This window comes from Macrotis lagotis, chromosome X, assembly GCF_037893015.1.
Source record: "Macrotis lagotis isolate mMagLag1 chromosome X, bilby.v1.9.chrom.fasta, whole genome shotgun sequence".
In the NCBI taxonomy this organism is placed as follows: Eukaryota; Metazoa; Chordata; class Mammalia; order Peramelemorphia; family Peramelidae; genus Macrotis; species Macrotis lagotis.
The window spans coordinates 402,607,133-402,629,567 of record NC_133666.1 but is presented as its reverse complement, the minus strand read 5'-3'; the positions used below and the strand labels follow the sequence as shown (position 1 = coordinate 402,629,567).

The 22,435-nt window shown below is 36.3% G+C and overlaps 1 protein-coding gene across 3 annotated transcripts in view; it reads left to right on the top strand.

The window, feature by feature from the left end:
- GDAP1 (ganglioside induced differentiation associated protein 1) overlaps nt 1-8,188 on the top strand; it is a 39,471-nt gene extending 31,283 nt beyond the window's left edge. For all 3 annotated transcript variants that reach the window (XM_074203761.1, XM_074203762.1, XM_074203759.1), the window contains 3 exons: nt 1,889-1,983; nt 3,139-3,253; nt 4,622-8,188. In XM_074203761.1, the coding sequence (XP_074059862.1) occupies nt 1,889-1,983; nt 3,139-3,253; nt 4,622-5,004 (593 nt within the window). In that variant the 3' untranslated portion in view covers nt 5,005-8,188. The remainder of the gene's footprint in view (nt 1-1,888; nt 1,984-3,138; nt 3,254-4,621) is intronic.
- Nucleotides 8,189-22,435: the final 14,247 nt, after the last annotated feature.

The window sequence follows — 22,435 nt, the reverse complement described above, 5'->3', positions numbered from 1 at the left end:
ACTGTGGGATATTGGGCACATGCTACAATTCCATCATGATCTCAAGTGTTGACCTATGAGGAATGAACATCTAACTTATTCTGTGATATTTCAATAGAGTTTATTAGCTTTACCATAGAGACTTATGTCAGGTGTGTCCAACTTGTGACTGTTGGCATTTGTTGTTTTGCTAGTTGGTGGTATTGGTTGCATTATATTCATGAATGAGCATTGAATTCTGTATGTAGCCCTTGAGGGGATTTTGTTGGGCATTGGTCCAGAAGAGCTAAAAGGTTGGACATCCTTGACCTATGGTTATACTAGGTAATGTTAAACAAAAGAAATTAATCGAAAATTTGTCACTCTTAGGTAGGAAAATGAAAGGCTATTTTTATTTGCCTTGTAGTATTTTTTAAAATTTTATTTATTTAAGGCAATAGGGCTAAGTGACTTGCCCAAGGCCACACAGTGAAGCAATTGTTAAGTATTTGAGGTAAGATTTGAACTCAGGTCCTCCGGAATTCCTAGCCAGTGCTCTATCTATTGTACCACTTAGCTGCCCCAATTCTTCTTTTAATATTAATCTTCCTAACTTCTAGCTCTAGTCTTCCCTATACTTTACCTCCCCTCATTTGATGCCTCACCTTAACCTTTGATTCTGTTTCTCCAATATTATAAAGAGTTGCTATTTTATTTGGGCATAATAAGATTATTAAAAATTTTGCTCATGCTTTGAAAAGCAATGGAGTGCAGTGTCTAGAGAGGTGATCTTAAATGCAGGAAGACCTGGGTTCAAATCTGCCTCTGACACAGTACTGTGAGATCCGAGGCAGTTATCTAATCTTTCAGTGTCCTAGGCAACTCTCTAAGATTATAAAACTGCATTTGTAGAGGGAGTTTCTTCTCTATATCAATAAAATGATAGGTCCAAGCTTTATTCTTCCTGATAGATTATTGATGTCCAGACAAAACTTAGAGTCTGTGATATTCTGTCCCATAAGCCTTGGCCATGCAATTGGCAGAGTATTGGCAGAGCATTTCCTTGACATTATACACTATAATGATATTACTCACTACATTCCTTTTCCCAGTTCCTTCTTAAGTTTATATGTTTCTAGAGTTTTGATATTATTTGCTTTATATATTTGTGGATATGCAATTATGATGATAACTTCTAGAATTACTTTATTGTTCCTATTAAATATTGATTTTTTCGACCTCCAACTAGGAGTAGGTGTATTCTAATCACTTTTACAATATTTTTCAGAGTTATTTATCCCCTACCTCTCACTGGGCTGTGAAATCAGGAAAAAATTTCTGTCTAGGGATGGAACGGGATGTGAAGTCAGAAAAGAATTTCTATCTAGGGGTGTAATGGTTCCCTGAATGGAAGACTTAGGGAGAAGAAAAAATATTGTGAAACTGTTCTGATCTAGTTGTCCCAAAACTTACTCTTGTTTGCTGTTCCAGTCAATAAAGTCTGGGATAGTTTAAATAAAACAAAATCTTTCTGCTCTTTTTTACAGTAATTTTCAGAGTTCTTTATTTCCCTGTCTTTCACTATTTCTATCTAGGGGTGGAATGGTTCCCTTGATGGGGGACTTAGGGAGAAGGGGAAATATTGTGGAAATGAACTGATCAAGTTGTCCCAAAATTTCCTCTTATTTAGTGTTCATGTCAGTACAGTCTGAGGTAGTCTAAAGACTTAAGAAACCTCTTTCTACTCTTTTCTATACATTTATTATTTCTAAATAATTGTATTTGTAAAACATTTAATGGGGAATGAATTCAAAAGCAAATATCAGTTTTACTGGATTGCACCTTTATAGGTACACCATGCTGTGTTATGTTGTATTCTATGGAAAAAAATTGTTTTTGTTTTGTTTTTGGAAAATGTTCCTAACTTCAGGTCAAATAGGTAACACTGAGTCTGAATTAAAGAAACTTGCTCAAGAAAATCCAGACCTTCAGGACGCATATATAGCAAAGCAGAAACGGCTCAAAGTGAGTAACCCAGGGTTATCAACAGCTATCATGACAATTGTTAAAGTACAATTTCTTATCTTTTTCTTTAATTCCTCCTCTTCCTCCCTCCCTGTATTTTCTCTCCTTTCTTCCTTTGCTTCCATGGGAGCCTTCCATAAAGAGTTTCTCACCTCCTCCATCCCCTTTCCAAATCTGTCACTATAATCAGGAGAAAGTTTCAGTCATTGGGAACCAGAGTAATTCTGTGTCCTGCTTGCAAAGTGCTCTCCCTTAACAAAGGGCCAAGTGTGCATGTCCAGCTCTGCAGAAAAGACTCTAGTTCAAAGAAAGTCAATTCCTAGATCTCATCAGATGCATTGATCAACAACTCCCCTCATTCCCTTCCATATGACCTTATCTCCTACTCTCTTTGTTTTCTTTTCTCCTTTTTTGATCCTACTTTATTGGGAAAACATTTTCATCACCACCACTACCACCACCACAATCTCTTACTTTCTACCTAAGTGCTTTGCCTGACTGTGGCACCTGTTTTCCCTAACAACTCCCTCCCACCCCCCCCACCCCCCATAAAGAATCACTATTTTTTACAAGGTGAAAATGATCTGTCCTTTATATTTTTTTCTGATCATTTTTGGGGAAATTTCTTTTTTTATCACTCTATTTTATAGCATTCTAATTTGGTGGTCCTTTTGTCTTTATTAAGTTAAAAGAATTTTTAGAATAGGCACTGTAATTTTTCATTTTTCTATCTCCAAAATGCCTAATATAATACCTTACAAATATTAAGCATTCAACAAATGTTTAATAAATTAAATCAGATAACCATCATTAACCATATACTTTACTTTCCCATCCTAGTTCATCTAGACCTAAAGAGGTTTTTGTTTCTATATAGATTGTATATAATGTTCATTCTGATGCCTCTCTCTATTGGCTAGACCCCAGCCTTTCCTTGCTGTAGTCATTTGAACCTGCTTGCAATTGAGAAAAGGAAGTTTCTTTTCTGAGCTGAAGTTTCCTCCTAACAATCTTTTTCACTTTATCTAAGTTATTCTATTCCCTCTTGCTGCCCTTTAGAATAACATGTGTAGATTCAAAAGATGAAGACTTTGTATTTGTGTGCATCCCTCATAGAAACTGACCATGTTCAGAGTGCTTTTTTTGTTTACTTAGTCAAAGCTACTGGACCATGACAATGTAAAATATTTGAAGAAAATACTTGATGAACTTGAGAAGGTTCTGGATCAAGTTGAAACTGAATTGCAAAGGAGAAATGAAGAGACCCCAGGTAAGTGCTGGTTTAAGTGTATCTCCTGTCCCCTCCTGCCAAAGCTATTGTGTTCATCTTGATAGAATTAATTTGTTTCTCTGTTTTCTGCTCACATTTTAATTATGACCATAGTAACTTGAAGGAAATGAGCAAAACCAGTGACTTAATGGCCACTCAGAAAGAAGAAAATGTAAGAGTTTTTTAGTGAAAGAGATGGCAACCAATAGTAAGCAGATTTGATAGCGCTCTTTCAAATTAGTTGTAGTGTTTTGTTTTGTTTTTTACTCTTGGGCATTAATCTGCTTAAAGATTTTACACTTTGCCTGTCCAGGCATAACTTCTATCACAAAAAGTACATGTGAGGAAATCATTTGGATCAGCAAACATTCATATCTTTTTGACCTCAGAACCTGTGATTTCATCAATATGGGGGACTCCCAGTGTAGAAATAATTCTATTAATGCATATCAACAACTATTCTGTAATTTTCAGTCTTAGAGTTGGGTTTACAACCTGTTTTTGTATGGGTGGCAAACTAAGAATAGTTTTTTTACATTTAAAAATAAAGTTTTATTGTATTTAAAAATGTAAAAAAATAAGTCAAAACCTTCATTAGCTTAGGCTAAGATCCCTATTTTAGAGTTAACTAGAGGCTGGTGCATGGTCATAAAGTTACTGTGTGTGTGTCAGAAGGAACACTTGAACTCAAGTCTTCTTGCTGTTTAGCCTGATCTATTTGCTACATCTTGAGTTGTCACTCAGATACCTTATATAGAAAATCTGAATTTTGGTCTAGTCATGATCATTTGTGGACTAAGTATTATGAATAAAACAATTTTAATGTTCCCAAATGTGTTAGTCCTACCTTTGCAGCATGCCAGTCTTTAGATGGTAGTTCTGTCACCTGAAACTTTCCTTGCACTAGGTGACAGAGTGTCCCTGTTTAAAAAAAATACAGTGATGCCATTGACTAGTTACAGACTAAACTTGATCCTGTTACCTCAAGCACACCTGTTGTTTACTTGGAATGAGCAGGGAGTGTCTGGGGAATGTGCTGCTTCTTGGAGGCCTTAAGCCACTTGGGGTCCCTTATGAACCGTCAGGCAGGTTTTAAATACCAGGGGGCTTCATCTTTCACCCAGAGACTTGGGCAGCTATTAGCTGTTTTACAAAAATCCCTTTAGCTTAGAATAACTTAACTTTTTTTAAAGCATCATATAACTTGGCCAAGTATGTTTCATTAGGAGTAATATAGAAGTTTTAAATGTTGATAACTTTATAGCCATTCTTAAAGATGAGGGAATAATGTAATCAGGCAGCATATATACCCTGCATTCTCCCTGTATAGTGCTTGCAGCTAATTCTCTGTGTCTTTTTCTTGATTAGAGGAGGGCTGCCAGCCTTGGCTCTGTGGTGAATCTTTCACGCTGGCAGACGTATCACTTGCTGTCACATTGCATCGACTGAAGTTCCTGGGGTTTGCAAGGAGAAACTGGGGAAGCGGAAAGCGACCAAACTTGGAAACCTATTATGAGCGTGTCTTGAAGAGAAAAACATTTAACAAGGTTTTAGGACATGTCAACAATATATTAATCTCGGCAGTGTTGCCAACAGCATTCCGGGTGGCCAAGAAAAGGGCCCCAAAAGTTCTTGGCACCACATTTGTGGTTGGTCTGCTTGCAGGAATGGGATATTTTGCTTTTGTGCTTTTCAGAAAGAGATTTGGCAATGTGTTTTTAGCACTGAGAGCAAGACAAAATTATTTCTAGGCTTGTGGTGTGTTGGCTATGGCAACTGATGCAGCCTTTCCAATTGACACTTGCTGCTCTCCTAGGGCTGGTAAAGAATTATCCCAAGTGAGCAGGAAAGCGTGCTGATTTAATTTCCTTTACTCTCTGGCTAGCTCATGAGGTGAGGGCAAGTTATAGGCTTTTTTTTTTTTTGTATTTTGGTAAATTTTAAGTACTTGTTTGCAAGGTTGAATTAATCCATCTTTAAAAACAATGGGCAAGGTGAATTTATTTAAAAGATATAGAGCTAGACCAGTGTTTCAAAATTGCAATATCCCCTTGCAACATAAATAAAAGGATGTGCTACTGAATTATTTACCGAGTTTATTATTGTAAGCAGCCAATAGTAGTAACCTGTGCTTGCATGCATTCCTTTTTCTGAGCATCTCAAAGTGCTTTCAGAACTTGATTTCATTTGTCCTTGTAATATCACATCAATGAGCATTATCCATATAAACCAGAAATTCATTCCAGTGCTTTAAGGCCAGTTGATATCCACCTCCTTAGCTTGGAGGGTCATCAGGAATGCTATCAAACACTCACTTATACCCTTTTATATCATTGATAATTTACTGGTAAATACCTAAGGTAGAAATGGGGGGGGGGGAAGAAATAAGAGGTAAATAGAAGAAAAAGATACAAATATCACCATGTGGAATGTTTGGACAAGCAGTTTATTCTGTTAGTCCACCAGGGCCAGAAGTTGCTTGTCCCCTTGCCTAAATAATACATTTACCCAGATGTCTCACTAGAGCTCTTGGGCTTGTGATAGAAAGGATGAAAGTATTTCTGAAGGTAGTGGTTTGGAGAAGAGTATGAAATTTACCTCTACATTGCATTTAAACCTGGTTTGTTTTTTAAGAAATGCATTCAAATCTTAATAATGTCAATTGCTTTTCCAGTTGGAAATTTGGCTAAGATTACCAAACAGAATATGTTCTTCTTGCCTAGAAAAACAGTGGAACATGTCTGTTTAAGGGTTATATTTCCATTAGTGATGAAGCAAAGCAGTCTTACTTTCCAAACTTGAGCCTAAGAGAGGCTTAGGGAAGTTTCTTGGTTTTTCTTGTGTTGGGTACCATGAATAAATACAAGAAATCTGAACTGAAGTATATTTCGGTATTCAGTAAGGAGTAATTTGGTGTAATGGAATGAGTTGTGGGCCTGTACTTAAAAGACTTCAGTTTTTGCCTTTGTAAAAACTTTTGACCTTTCTGGGCCTCTGTTATCTCATCTTTAAAAAAGAGGATGAGACTATATGATCTTTATGGTCTCTTTTGGCTCCAAAGTTTCTGTGAAAAATTTGCCCCATGTCAGCTTCAGGCTGGTCATATAGAAATGGCCAAACAATGAAATTATTCTTCTCTCTTCCTCTTCATGAATAGTGCTAGAAAGCTATATTTTCTTGTTAATGGTAAAAACAACACATTTCTGTAATTCCATGGCATGATTCAATAACTGGGGAGATCTTGATGAATTGGATATAGTCCCATTTACAAAAACTGAATACTGCCTCTAGACTAAACTTAATCCAACAATATTATGTTTGTGCTTTGTATCAAAATGTATTATGTATGATGCATCTGTATTGATTTTACCTTTGGAAAATCTTACTGCATGCATTTATAATGTAACCCATCACTGTAGGCATTAGTAAGTTGTTTGCACTATTTCTTGCCTATTCAGGTCACTGTCATATTAAAAATGGGAACTTCAGAATGGCAAAATAAAATTTTATTTTTATGAAAATCAGGAAAAAACTTTCACTAAAAAAATTCCTTGACTAGGACATAGAGTAGTTATTTGGTGCAGGTTAGTCTCCCAGTTTTTAATTATTAACATGGTCAAGGCAAGACCAATAGTGTTTTTATGAAAAATTTGCAGTCCTCCACCTGCAAAGATTGATGCCATGGACCTCTTTTCTGGGATATCATTTGATACAAGTTATATAGTAACTAGCTGATGGATTGAAATAACCACAAGATGTCGCTCTTCATCTAGTACTACTCAGATGATAATCAGGATAAACAAAAGAGAAGCACTGGTTTCCCTAGAGTTGGTCTAAAAGGGACAGACATTTTCTTGACATCAAACTATTAGATGACCACAAGTGCTATTCATTTCTCATACTCAAGAAAGGCACTTCCACACTGGAAAACCCAGAGTTGTACTGCACCGTTGTAATACCCAATACCTGTTATCTATACAAATTGTAATCAGAATAACTTTGCTTGCCTTAAACTCCTTATTCATGTTCCTGTTCAGGAGTATGGACTTGGCTTAATTAGCACACAATTCATACAGCTGAGGCACCAGTATTTTTTTTAATATAAAAAAAGTCCCCTAAAGATCAAAGGTTGTAAAATATTGAACATACTGAGAAGGAACTTCATTTTAGGTTGGTTGCTGAAGTCTCATCACTATAATATCATTTTCTTGCTTTTGCAGTTACACATATTTTGGTTTTATTTTCTGAATCTCTTGTGCAATTTTTGGTGATTCTGGGTGCTGATGATCACTTATGGAATAGATATAGTCCTCAGCCATTTTTTTTCTGTCATCTCTTCTTGATTAAACAAAACAACATAAATAAAAAAAGTAGAAGTGCTAGGTAATATTTTCAGTGTAATCCCTTTAGGTGTAATTGGCCAATAAACATGAATTTTAAAATAAAAATCATTGTAGTAGATTATTTTTCAGATTCATATAGAATACTTTATGGTTAGAAGCTAATGGATAGTGCGGTGGACTTGGAGTCAGAAAAACTTGAGTGCAGATTTAGCCACAGACACTTACTAACTGTTATTGTGAGTAAGGGAACCTAAACTCTGCCTTCTTTGAGCTGTTGTGAGAATAAAGTGAGATAATATTTGTGTGAATATGTTTCAAATCTTAAAGTATTCTATAAATGGCATTATTATTATTATTAACAATGTTTTGGTATTTAGATGCTTCCTTTCATTTGATAATTATAGCTCCCATTTAACAGAGAGGAAACTTAGAAAGATAACTTATCCAAAGTCACACAGATAATAAATAATAAGAGCAGGACTTTATGTATTTTTGTCTCTAATTCTTTATCTTGCACTATTACTACTTCCATAAAAGGTATTCATTGTTATTTTGTAAATTAACGAATATTGAAATAGAGGAAATAAAGTAACTAAACACTTGATTCAATTAAACCATTTGTTAAGTTTCTATATGAAAGGTACTGTGTTGGGAATAAGACTGACATTTAAGATTTTAAGTTCAGGAGAAAATGAGAGCCGACAAAGTTGACATTTGTTGTTATTTAACTGTTTCAGTCATGTCTGACTATTCATGATCTCATTTTTGTGCTTTCTTGTCAAAGATACTGGAGAATTTTCTCATTTTCTTCTCCAGTTCATTTTATAGAGGCAAACAGGGTTAATGACTTACCCAGAGTCATTACAACTACTAAATGTCTAAGGCCATATTTGAACTTAGGAAGAAGAGTTTTTCCTGATTCCAGACTTGGCACTCTATCCATTGAGTCACCTCACTAAATAGAAGTACTAGGAATTTGGTTGCAAAAGGGAGAGGAAATGTGGAATAAACTTATGGGAATATGATCTAGTGAAAAATTTTTAAGGATTCTGGATACTTGGACCAGTAGATAGAAAGTAGAGAAGGAACTAATAGATGGGGGAGGGATTGAAAAATGTGTGAGAGAGGGAGAGGGGAAGAAGGAGGAGAGATTGAATGATGGAGGGAAGGAGAGAGAGAGAGAGAGAGAGAGAGAGAGAGAGAGAGAGAGAGAGATCAAAGGCATGGATGATCTGCTGCTGAAAATGGAAAGAAATGGGATCAAGAGTATAAATGCAAAGGCATGACTTGTAGAGGTGAAGAGCTGAATCCTCCTTGGAGAAAAGGCATTTGAGATCAAAGGGTTGTGAGAACAAGAGGAGACAAGAAGAGGAAGTCTAAAACAAATGATCTTAACTAAAAATACTATTCTTTCCTTCCAAACTACAAATATCAGCATATTAACAAGGAAGTATTTTTTAAAGTAATTTACATTCTTTTATCTCTGGTAGATTTTAAGATATTTCAAGTCTTCTTTTTAGCTATTTTTGATCATTCCTTTTCCCTTCTACTGAATTAAGAATGAAATAATACAGTACAACTCTACATGGAGCAGCACCCCATACTGATTCTGGCACAGCCATATCTTCACAAACTGGTTTTTGCCTATGCTGTGATTTGACTTTAAAAATGTTTTCCTTTGTATATTTATGACACTGGAGTTGCCTGATCTTTTCCATTTGCTGCAACACCTACCTACATTTCTAAATTTCTTGTGTTTAACCAGGGAATGAGGTCCCCCACATCTACTGAGGAAAATTCATACTCAGAGGCCCTTCTAAAGAATGAGAAAGCAAAGCGTTGGTGGTAATAGACTGATAATGAAGAGAGGGGAGGAGAGAGGAGAGCTCAGAAGCCATGGGTTGCTGTGGAAGGTGGGCAGTACTCAGGTTCAGAAAAGCATATTGTTTGTTCAAGAGCTGAGCCCTGACCTCAGTTTGATCCAAGGACTGACAGATGGAAAGATACTAGAGTACAGAGTGTAGGCAAAGGAGCAACCAGGGCCTGAGGTGCAGAGAAAGCCAATCTTAATATCTGGTGCCAAAACTGTCTCAATTTCATGCAAGTATGCAATCTGATTTGACACTTTACCTTAAACCCCCTTTCCTAAAGTTAAATCAAAAGATGCAACTCTGATTCTGTTCTTTTGTCTTTGTTTGTTTTGTTTTTTTTTAGAACATTTATATACTGGCATGCGATCACTAATATGGTTTTCTTCTGCAAAATTTCTCTTAACACAGCAGAAATAAATACTTTGGAAGAGAGCTCTTAATAGTGCCAAAGCCCTCCCCACTGTGTAGTCAGAGATGAGCAGCTGAGACTAAGGGGCAAAGTAACTCTAGCCTGGGGTCAGAGGACAGAAGTTTTTGTAGGAGGTTAGTATTCTGCTTTTTTTGAGGATGGAGATAAGGGTTCCAGAAAAACTAAATTCACAGGATCAGATAGGCTGTGGAAATCAAACATGAGTCAAGTTGGATAGACAGATTTGAGACACCAAGAGAAGCAGGTCAAACTGAATGGGACAGACAATATGACCATCAGGAAAAGAGAGCAGAATTGGGGATTGGGAATGTTGAGGCAGATAGAAGCAGTGATAGAAGTTGTTTTCTGATTCACTGATTAAGTGAATTGCCTAAGGTCACATAGTACTAGAGATAGAGTTTGAGCTTGGATCCCTTGAATCCAAAGCTAGTGCTTTTTCACCAGATAGAAAATGTTGCTGTATTAACAATTATTTCTAAAGCCAAATAATACATTTTTATTCTGTGGGATAAAAAAAGCACAGAAAATCTTCAGATTCCTTTAGGTTTTTGTAAGTTTCCCCAATCATAGAAGACATCAGAAATTGCTCACAAATATAACATGAGGATGATTTTTCTTTGTAACTTCAAGTTTATGCCTCCTAGAATGAAAAAATAACATTACAGATGAAAACCAGATGTTTTTGATTATAAATAGTTAAGGTAAATTAGATATACATTCTTATTTTTTTAAGTTAGCCTGTTGATCATATATGGAATTTGAAAAGTTATTTTCTTTCTTGTTGAGCGGTACACTTTTGGTAGACTTTATGTTAGTTTCATTTGATTTAACCATTTTAGCTATTCATCAGTCATAATCCTTTGTTTTCCAATGTTTTTCTCTGCTAAGGCTTCATAATACATCCTCAAATGACATAAAGCATATTTCCAGTGATTATGCATTTAAAAAGGTTTATTTATCTCATCTCAGTTTTCCTTTATTATAATTTCTTTCTCAGAATTATTGTGGCTTATTAGTGTTTTCATACTTCATCTTACATAGGTTGAGAGTTTAATACTGCATCTGTAGCCTTATATCTTGGGTAGAATTCTACAGTTCAGAATATGGAAGCACTTTTGTGTATATATATGTATATATATATATCCCTAGTACTTAGAATAGTCTGGTACATAGTAAGTGATTAATAACTTTTTTTATTATTCATTCATTTGATGCGTACATCTATCTATCTATCATCTATCTATCTATCTATCTATCTATCTATCTATCTATCTATATCTATCTATAAACAGATAGATATAAAATACTTAAAGAATAAATGAAAGTTAACCTAAGAGTGGAAACCTATAGAAATTTAGAGGAAGCAATGTAAAAAGCAATGAAAAAAACATATGTGTTTGTAAAATAATGACCTTGGACTTCAAAGTCTCATCTGGCACTAGTTCCTCCATTTCCATTGTTGCTATGGAAATGAGAGACAGAAAGCAAATAGTTAAATTCTGTGCCTTAAGAGTAGACTATATCATGAACTATGTTGACCTTGTGCAAAGTAGATTATACAAAAATAATGTTAATGGGAAAAGCTTGCTACCACTCTTGAGAAAGTCCTCCCTTATACCAGACCTTGAATTAATAATAGCCTTCTGGGTACCCTATTTCTATCAAATAGAGAGGAACCCACCACAGGGAGTAGTCTACCAGATCAGGGAAATAGAGGCAGAAGTCCAACGTGATAGCAAATTGTTAGCTCTTTGTTACCCCTGAATACTCTGACATAATTCTTTGCTCTATGCCTGCACAGAATCTTATACCCTTTCTAGAATGTAGACCACTCCCTCACCCCCTATAGACATCCTAGTTTTCTCCTTTGCTAGGGGCTTTTTATCCACTGGGATAGAGTCTGAATGCAATAACTTTATACCTGAGAAATAAAATTTATCTGTCCCTTATCACCCTAGCTCATCACCTGAGCCTGAAACTTCTTCACCATGGTTGCTGCTTTTGCTGTTGGAGCTGTGGTTGGATATGTTGGTAAGCTTGCAAGATGGCTGCTTGGATGTGGCAGGTTGCTTGTCTTACATGGGATAATAGATCAAATACCACAGAACATTAGACCTGTCCTGGAATTTCCTGAAAGATACCACTTAATTGGAAAAAAATGATTTGATAGTGTCCCTGCTTGGTTATTGAAACATCAACAAACTTCATAGAAACTGAAGCCTTAGAATACATGTTGTTTAATCATTTTGAGTGTATCTGACTCTTCAGGACTTTATTTGGGGTTTTCTTGGTACAGATACTAGAATGGTTCACCATTTCCTGGTCCAGCTTTTTTCACAGATGAGGATAGGGTTAAGTGACTTATCCAGGGTCATACAACTGGTAAGTGTTTGAGACCAGATTTTTAACTCAGAAAAATGAGTCTTTTTGACTCTAGACCTTGAACTTTATCTATTGTATCACCAACTGTCTCAGGAGTATATTTTGGTTTTGATGAAATTCTAAACATGGATCCCTGTTGTTACTGAAAGATTTTCAAGACCCTCAGATCAGATTGCTATGTCTACGATTTGTCATCTGTCATGAATCATGGGAAAGGATTGGTTCAGGACACTTATACTACATATTGTTACAACTGTGCAAGAGGGTTCTAGGTACACTTCAGTAATTCCAAGATTAACATGTACACTTTGTAAGAAGTAGGTAAGTTTGAAGCTTGCATCTTTATTTTTCTAGCTAGTGATTTACTGTGGAATCTTAGATATTCTACTGAGCTCCCGAATCACTGCCTCCTAAGGCAACAAGCCAGCAAAGTGGACATTCCTCTTGACTTACTATACTCTTGTGACTTAATATACTCCTGTACAGATATGTTTTCATTCTTTGTTTTTGTTTTTTAACCTATTGTGGATTACTATATCATATATTTCTATATTTTATATAGAGCTAAATAAAGCATTCTTTTATAGAAACAAAATTGGTATAAATTAAAATTTGTGTAGTGACAGGTAACTCAAAAGGTTTTTAAAGTACATGGAGTTTTCCTATATACATCTATTTCTTATATGACTGTTTTTTTAAAAGAAAAAAGTCATTTATATTTTTAATGTTTACCAATTGTTGTTCATTCTTTTACATCTTATTGTGTGTGTGTGTATATATATATATACATACATATATATATATATATATATATATATACACACAAATATTTAATCATGGATTTTTATGAAACTGTCTTTAAAATTTTAGTTATACTATTTTATGTTAATTTGTTAGCATTGTTTTTTATGTTATAGATCTAATTATTTTGAGTATTAAAATCAATCACTTCCTTTAATAAATCATAACATTTTATGAAAAAAGGGTTTATTTTGGGTTAGTATATATTAACAAAATATTAATTTTAATTCAACAAAGCTTACTGAGAACTACCATGTGTAAGAGTGTTGGATAGATGCAGAAATATGTTACTATTGGCCTTAGTCACTTGAGGGGGAATTAAACCCCATTTTCACAGATTGGTGATTGGTTTCCTCCCACCTCTATATGAATTATCTTACAACCTATTTTAAGGATTAGCTCCCTTTTAGTATATAAAGAGTCAAATAAGTTACTGCATTATAGATCAACCCAGATGAAGAAATGTTTTGTTTCTTAAATAATATAACAAAGGAAAATTATTCTTTACTAGGCATACTACTAAAAATACATTTATCTAAATGAAAAAGCCAGCTTATAAACTTTATATATTTAAGTGAATTTAGTATTCTGGTATGGGGAAGAAGGGATGTGTATAGCGGTAATGATAGGCAGGACTCTTAATATTTTATCTGTGCAAAATGATTTCTTGTCAAGGTAAATGTTTGTCCAAGTTCCAACAAAGTAAATTATTAATAAATTCTGAAAATGTGAATTTAGTGAATATTGTACAACAATCTAGGAGTTGGTTGATTTGTGTTCTTTGTTATTGGATAAGATTAGAATGATATTACTATGTTAGAAATAAATTACAGTGTGTCTGACCATGACTGATAAGACCAATATGAGCTTGGAATACTCCCACAGATTGGGTACAAATAGTTAAATGTGAACACCTGAGGCTTAGGTATTTTACCTGTCCTTTGAGCTGCTTCAATTCTACCTAGCTCATAGAATGCAGCACTCTCTCTCTAAGGAGGGCGTGTCATGCTGGATAGTCCTGTGCCAGTGTTTCCCATGTTGCACAATCAATTCTAAAGTTCATAAGAGAGACTTTCAGGTATTGCTTCTTCTGTGTTGCTTCTTCTGACCCCTCTGTGAGCACTTGTCCTGTGTGAGTTATCCATAAAATAATCTTTTTGGCAAGGTTATGTCTGGCATTCTCACAATGTGGTCAACCTATCATAGTTGTGCTCTCTGTAGAAACTGAGTGCTTGGCAGTTTAGCCTGAGAAAGGACCTTAGTGTCTGGTATCTTCTCCTGCCAGGTGATCTTCAGAATCTTACTAAGACAATTTAAATGGAAGCAATTTGGTTTCCGGGCATGGTGCTTGTAGACTGTCCAGGTTCCCAGGCATACAGCAATGAGGTCAGAAATTGGAATAAACAGAAGGCATAGACCTTTGGTAGGTGGTCAAGTTCTCAAGGATCAGGGTTGTGGGAGTCCTATTTTTTAGGGTTGGTTGTGGGGATGTTTTAATACTTATACAGGTCACCCTAAGATTAATTTATTAAAATATAAATATCTCAGTTACCAGAACCACCTTGAGTAAACAAGAAGGCAGTTAAAGAGGTAAATAGATTATTATAAAGCCTAGATATGCTAGACCTTTGGAGAAAGCTGAATGGGAATAGATATACTTTTTTTCTGCATTTACAGAAAAATTGACCATGTACTAGGGCATAAAAACCTTATAGTCATATACAGAAAGACAGAAATAGTAAATGCATCCTTCTCAGATCATAATGTAATAAAAGGTCATGGAGAGATACACCTAAAACTAATTGGAAACTAAATAACTTCATTTTAAAGAATGAGTGGATCAAACAACAAATTTTAGAAAGAATTAATAATTTCATCCTGGAAAATGATAATAATAAGACAACATACCAAAACTTATGGGATATAGCTAAAGCAGTAATCAGGGGATATATTATATCTTTAAATGCTTACATGAATAAATTAGAGAAAGAGGAAATCAATGAACTAAATATATAACTAAAAAAATTAGAGAAAGAACAAATTAAGCCCCCCCAATTAAATACCAAATTAGAACTTCTAAAAATTAAAGGAGAAATTAATAAGATTGAAAGCAAGAAAACTATTGAACTAATACATAAAACCAAGAGTTGGTTTATGAAAAACCAATAAAATTGATAAACCTCAAGTTAATTTGATTATAAAAAGAAAGAAGAAAACCAAATTGCTAGGATAATAAATGAAAAATGTGAACTCACCACCAATGAGGAGGAAATTAAAGTTATAATTTGGAATTATTTTGCCCAATTGTATGCCAATAAATTTGATAATCTAAGTGAAATTGATGAATATTTAACAAAAATTTGTTTACCAAGTTAAATGAAGAGGAGATTAAATACCTAAATAATCCATCTCGGAAAAAGAAATAAACAAACTATTATTGAACTCCCTAAGGAAAAATCTCCAGGGCCGGATGGATTAATGAGAGAATTCTATCAAACATTTAAGGAACAATTGTTACAATTTTATATAAACTCTTTGGAAAAATAGGTGAAAATGGAACTCTGCCTAACTCTTTCTGTTGACAATAATATTGTGCTGATACCCAAACCAAGAAGAGTCAAAACAGAGAAAGAAAATGATAGACCTATCTCCCTAATAAATATAGATGGAAAAATCTTAAATAAAATCTTAGCAAAGTGAGTACAGCAGGTTATCACTAGGATAATACACTATGACCAAGCAGGATTTATCTCAAGAATGCAGGGTTGGTTCAATATTAGGAAAACTGTTAGTGTAATTAACTATATCAATAACCTATCAGAAATAATATGATTATATCAATAGATGATGAAAGACAGCCTATACTCATATATACATACATATACACACATACACATACACATACACACATACATATACACATACACATACACATACATATACATATACATATACATATACATATACATATACATATACATATACATATACATATACATATACATATACATATACATATACATATACATATACATATACATATACATAGATATATTTTAAAGTCCCTTTCTCCTATCAGTGAACTTGGAGGTTTGGAGCTACTAGGGGCAAACAAATAAATGTTGTAGTAGTTCTAGTAGCATATGAAAAGTGAAAAATTATTATGAGGAAGTACTGACCATTCATTATTAGTCAGGGTAGGGAACTGGGGATGTGTGTATGCACTCAGGTTAGATTAAAAGACAAATTCCTTGACTCCAAGCTCAGTGTTTTTTTTTTATTTTTTATTCTCATTTTGTACAAATGTTTTTGTTTTACATTAATAAAATATACTTGTTTACAAGTAAACAAAATACCCCTCCCCCCCATGAATATAGATAGACTTGCTTGGGCGAAAAAGTAAAGGGGAGAGAAAAAAAATTAAAATTAAAAAAAATAGTAATAATTGTAGGTATGGCCAGGTGGTGCAATGGACGAAGCACCAGCCCTGGAGCCACGAGCACCCAAGTCCATATCCAGCCTCGAAAACCCAATAATCACCCAGCCATGTGACATGCAAGCCACCTGATCCCCACTGCCCTGCAAAAACCAAAAAGAAGAAAAAAAAAGACCCAAAATAAAATAAAATAGTAATAATAGTAGGGGTGGCTGGGTGGCAGACAGAGCATTGGCCCTTGAGCCAGGAGCACCTGGGTCTGAATCCGGCCCCAGACACCCAAAGATCACCCTGCTATGTGGCCCCAGGCAGGCCACCCAGCCCCACTTGCCCTCCCCCAAATAATAATAACAAAAAACGTGCTTCAGTCTTTGTTCCAACACCATCAACTCTATCGTGAGTGGATCACATTCTTTATGATAAGTCCATCACAAAACTTACTTCCATATTTTTCCAATGTTGCCATTGCTGATCGCAACTCCCTCCTTTCTTATTTCTCCACTACCATGTACTATATTTTCTCTCTCCTTTCACTCTGACTCTGCTGTAGGGTTGCTGAGTGGCACAGCAGACAGATCCCTGGTCCTGGGGCCAAGAAACCCTGAGCCCACATACCACCCCTTAGGCCCAGAATCCACCTGGCGCTATGGTCCTGGGCAGGCCATCCAATCCCAGCCCCTTGCAAGAAGTAAAAAAGAAAATGTGTTATATCTGACCACTGTCTCCCCATGGTCCATCCTCTCCTCCTTTATTCACATCCCCACCCCTTCCCCCTGCTCCCCCCTCCTTCTTACTCCAGTTGTCTATACCCCATTGAGTATAGTTGCTGTTTCCTCTCCTAGCCACCTCTGATGAAAGCAAAGGTTCCCTCATTCCCCCTTGCCTCCCCCTTCCATATCATTGCAATAGCTCATTGTAATTAAAAAAAATCTTATTATGTGAAATATCTTGGACTATCCCCCCTCTCCTTTTTCTTTCTCCCATTCCATTTCCCTTTTTTTCCTATTGACTCCATTTTTACACCATATTTTATCTTCGAATTCAGCTTTCTCCTGTGCTTCAACTATAAAAGCTCCCTCTACCTGCTCTATTAACTGAGATGGTTCATATGAATATTATCAGTATCATTTTTCCATACATGCAGTTCATCCTCATTAAGTCCCTCATATTTCCCCCCTCTCCTCCAATCTCCATGCTTCACCTGAGTCCTGTATCTGAAGACCAAACCTTCTGTTCAGCTCTGGCCATTCCAAAAGGAACATTTGAAATTCCCCTGGTTCATCGAAAGTCCATTTTTTTCCCTGGAAGAGGACATTCAGCCTTGCTGGGTAGTTCATTCTTGGCTGCATTCTAAGCTTTTTTGCCTTCTGGTATATTGTATTCCAAGCCCTAGGAGCTTCCAATGTAGTTGCTGCTAAGTCCTGTGTGATCCTGACTGCAGCTCCACAATATTTGAACTATGTCCTTCTGGCTGCTTGTAATATTTTCTCTTTGACTTGGGAGTTCTGGAACTTGGCTATAACATTCCTGGGGGTTGGTTTTTTGGGATCTCTTTCTTGGGGGGATCAGTGGATTCTCTCCATTTCTATCTTGCCCTCTGCCTCTAGAATATCAGGGCAATTTTCCTGTAGTAATTCTTTGAAAATGATGTCAAGGCTCTTTTCCTGATCATGACTTTCAGGTATTCCAATAATTTTCAAATTATCTTTTCTAAGTCTGTTTTCCATATCAGTTGTTTTTTCAATGAGATATTTCACATTTTCTTCTAATTTTTCATTTTTTTTTGGGTTTTGAAGTATTGATTCCTGATTTCTGGTAAATTCATCAATCTCCCTGAATTCTATTCTTTGTCTGAAGGATTTGTTCTCCTCAGAGAGTTTTCTTATCTTTTTTTCCATCTGGCCAATTTTGCTTTTTAAAGCATTCTTCTCCTCAATAACTTTTTGAACTGTTTTATCCATTTGACCTAAGCTGTGTTTTAGCATGCTATTTTCTTCAGCATTTTTTTGGATTTCCTTGACTAAGCTGCTGACTTCATTTTCATGTTTTTCCTGCATCTCTCTCCTTTCTTTTCCCAGTTTTTCTTCCAACTCCCTCATTTGATTTTCAAAGTCTTTTTTGAGCTCTATCATAGCCTGAGCCCAATTTCTGTTTTTCTTGGAGTCTTTAGATGCAGGAGCTTGTGCTTCCTCATCTTCAGACTGATCCTTCTTGGGCTCATTTGCAAAATATTTCTCAATGGTCTTCCTCTTGTTTCTTTGCTTGTTCATTTTCCCAGCCTAAGCCTGTTTTTTTTGGGGTGCTTCCTGAGCTTTTGGGACACTCCCACAAGGGTCTCAGTGTGTGAGGCTCTGTCCTCCCTCCTGGTCTGTGAATGAACATAAGTGCCCCCCTCTGCCACGGGGCCGAGGTGGGGGGGGGGGGCCCTGTTGTTCTATGGTGGGGGCCTAGACTGGGATCAGGATCTGAATGTGGTCAGAGCCCCAGAGTCCTGTTCCAGGGGCAGAGGACAGAGCTCAGCAGTCTCTCTCTCTTCACTCCCCTCCCTCAGCTCAATGGGCTCATGCCCTGGGGGCTCCTGCTTACTGGCTCTGCCTGCTTCTGTTTCCAGGTCTAGGCTGTGGAAAGACCAAGCTGCTCCCTGTGTGCCCTGAGGGCTGGGCTCCATGTGCTTGCTCTGGCAGAGGTCCCCTGCTGTTCCCCCACTTTGTGCCGGTGCTCCCCGGGGTGCAGCTCAGGAGACGCCCCCGCTGCTGTGAGCCAGGGCTCCCAGTGCCCTGGGGCTGCCTCCGGGAGGCTGAAGTTCTTTGGCTCTGGTGGGCCACCCCTCTGGCGTGCCACCCCTCCAACCCCAGGGAGCAGAGCCTTTCTGCTCTTTTTCAGGTTACCTTGAGTAGGAGAACTGCCTCACTGGGTCCCTTTGTGGGTTCTGTCTCTCGAAAGTTTAGTTAGAGTCCTTAGTTTATGAGTTTTTATCAGAGAGCTCCTAAGACTCGATCCCTTCATGTCGCCATCTTGGAATAATATTTTTGATGGGGACAACAAGGTTACGCAGTGGGTAGAGTACCTGCCCTGGACTCAGGAATGCCTCCTCAGTGTTTTTTATACTACATCACCAAATGGTCTTTGAAGTCCTTTCTGACTCAGATTATATGATTTAGCTTTTTGGATGATGACTATACCTATCACAGTAAGGAAAGGTTGGTATATTTAAACATAAGCTGTTTCAGATACATAAAATTTTCTTGAGTTCCCATGATTTCTATATTAGTAATGATCGCATTAAAACTTTTCTGATGATGCTTGCATTGTTTTAAAAATACCTAGTTATTCATATATTATTTATTAATAGAATGAATAGATTTATAGAATGTTACTCTACCTCTTGATGCATCCTTTTGTTGACTCTTTTTACGACCAGTAATATGGCTTAAAGGACCCTGATGCTAGATTAAGGACTTTGGTTCAAGTATCACCTTTCATATTCACTCCCTTTTTGACCTTGTTTATATTATTGAAACCATCTTTTTTTTTGAGGGGGGGACATCAAAAGTATCACTATTCTTTCTGTTACTCAGACCTGCACCTTTAGTATCATCTTCAACCTTTATTCAATCAATTCCCAAATCTGTTTCCACAGCATCTCTCACACACACAGATACTATTCTAATTCAGATCGTTATCATGGCTTGCCTAGACAGTTGCAAATAGTTTTCTATTCAATTTTCTCTACCTCATGTTCCTACCTCCTCATCCTATTTCATTGCTACCAAGGTGATTTTTCTAATGTATAGATCTGACTATGTTACCCTCTTATTCAATAAACTCCAATGGTTCAGAATGCCCATTTGGATAATTTTCAGTTGCCCTATCCATAACTGGGCACTGAACCCAGATAGTTGTGGAGGAGAAAGTGAGGCTGGTGATTTTGCACAGCACCCCCCCCCCCCCCTCCAATTCAAATCCAATCCATGTGTATGTCATGGCATCACCATCCTGAAGTCATGGGCCTCTTTGAGAATGAAGGACAAATAACAAAACTCTTCACAAGTGAACCCCTTCCTACTTGTCCAATCTTTTTATGCATCACTGAGCTCTGTATACTGTTACAGTCTAATTATTCTAGCCTATTTGCTGTTCCTTTGACATAGCATTCATCTCCTATTTCTGCGCTTTTGCAACTCTTTTCCTTCCCTCCCCCTCCCCCATACCTGCAATGGCTCTCCCTTCTCATTTCCATCTCTTACACTCTTTAATTTCCTTCGATATTTCAGGTCAAATTCTACCTTTCATGTGCAACCTTTCCTGAGGTCCTCTTGATACTAAGTGTCCTCCCTCTGGAAACTAACGTGAATTTATTTAGGTATTTTTATCTATACTTATATATGTACACATTGTATCCCCCATTAGAATGTCAATTCCTTGATGATAGGGATAGTTTAATTTTTGTTTTTGTAGCCCCATCATGGCACAGAACCTTGTAGATGCTTAATAAATATTTCTTGTTTAATGGATCATCTCTTTAGACTTCAGTTTTTATATCTATAAAAATGAAGAGGTTTGAACAGATGGCATCTGAGTTCCCTTCCAGTTCTAGATCTATGGTCCTATAGTCCTAAATGACAGCAACAAACTGATTGAATGTCTATTTTTTGGATACTACTTAGTAGCCTGTGTGTTCAATTCCTCTGGTGAAAATATACAAAAGACCAATGGAGTCATGTCTCTTTTTTTGACAATTTTTTTTCAATCTCTTCACTTTATTTTATTTTATTGGTTTTTGTAAGGCAGTGGGGTTAAGTGACTTGCCCAAGGCCACACAGCTAGGTAATTATTAAGTGTCTGAGGCTGGATTTGAACTCAGGTACTCCTGACTCCAGGGCTGGTGCTCTATCCACTGTACCACCTAGCTGCCCCTTTATTTTTTTTAAAAATATGTTATTTGTTTTAAGTTTTACAATTTCCCCCCTATTCTTGCTTCCTTCCCTCACCCCCATCCCCCACAGAAGTCAGTCTGTTGGTCTTTATACATTGTTTCCATGGTATATATTGATCCAAATTGAATGTGATGAGAGGGAAATCATATCCTTAAGGAAGAAAAATAAAGTATAAGTGATAGCAAAATTACATAATAAGATAAGTTTTTTTAAAAGGTAATAATTTTTGGTCTTTGTTCAAACTCCACAATTCTTTCTCTGGATATAAATGGTATTATTTTCATCACTGATAGCCCCAAATTGTCCCTGATTGTTGCACTGATGGAATGAGCAAGTCCATCAAGGTTGATCATCACCCCCATGCTGCTGTTTATGGTGTACAATGTTTTTCTGGTTCTGCTCATCTCAGCATCAATTCATACAAAATCCTTCCATACTTCCCTGAATTCCTTTCCCTCCTAGTTTCTAATAGAACAATAGTGTTACATGACATACATATACCACAGTTTGTTAAGCCATTCCCCAATTGAAGAACATTCACTTAATTTCTAATTCTTTGCCACCACAAACAGGGCTACTATGAATATGTTTGTACAAGTGATGTTTTTACCCTTTTTCATCATCTCTTCAAGTTATGGATCTAGTAGTGATATTGCTGGATCAAAGGGTATGCACATTTCTATTGCCCTTTGGGTGTCGACAATTAAAAAAATAGTTTTATTATTTAATGCCTAGAACTATCTTGGAATCTCTGGGTCCCAGACTCAAAAGAAGTTTATGGAATTGGAACTAATAAATTTAACGTAATAATAAGACTTATTATTGCATTTTATTCAATATTTACATCTGAATACTAACCATACTGTGAATGATATGTACTCTGATTTGATTATTGACATCTGTTTTTTTTTTTTTGTCCCTGATCATAGTAAGGCAGTTTGGCTAGGACAGTAAGAAAATCAGCTTTAAAAAAATGAATGAA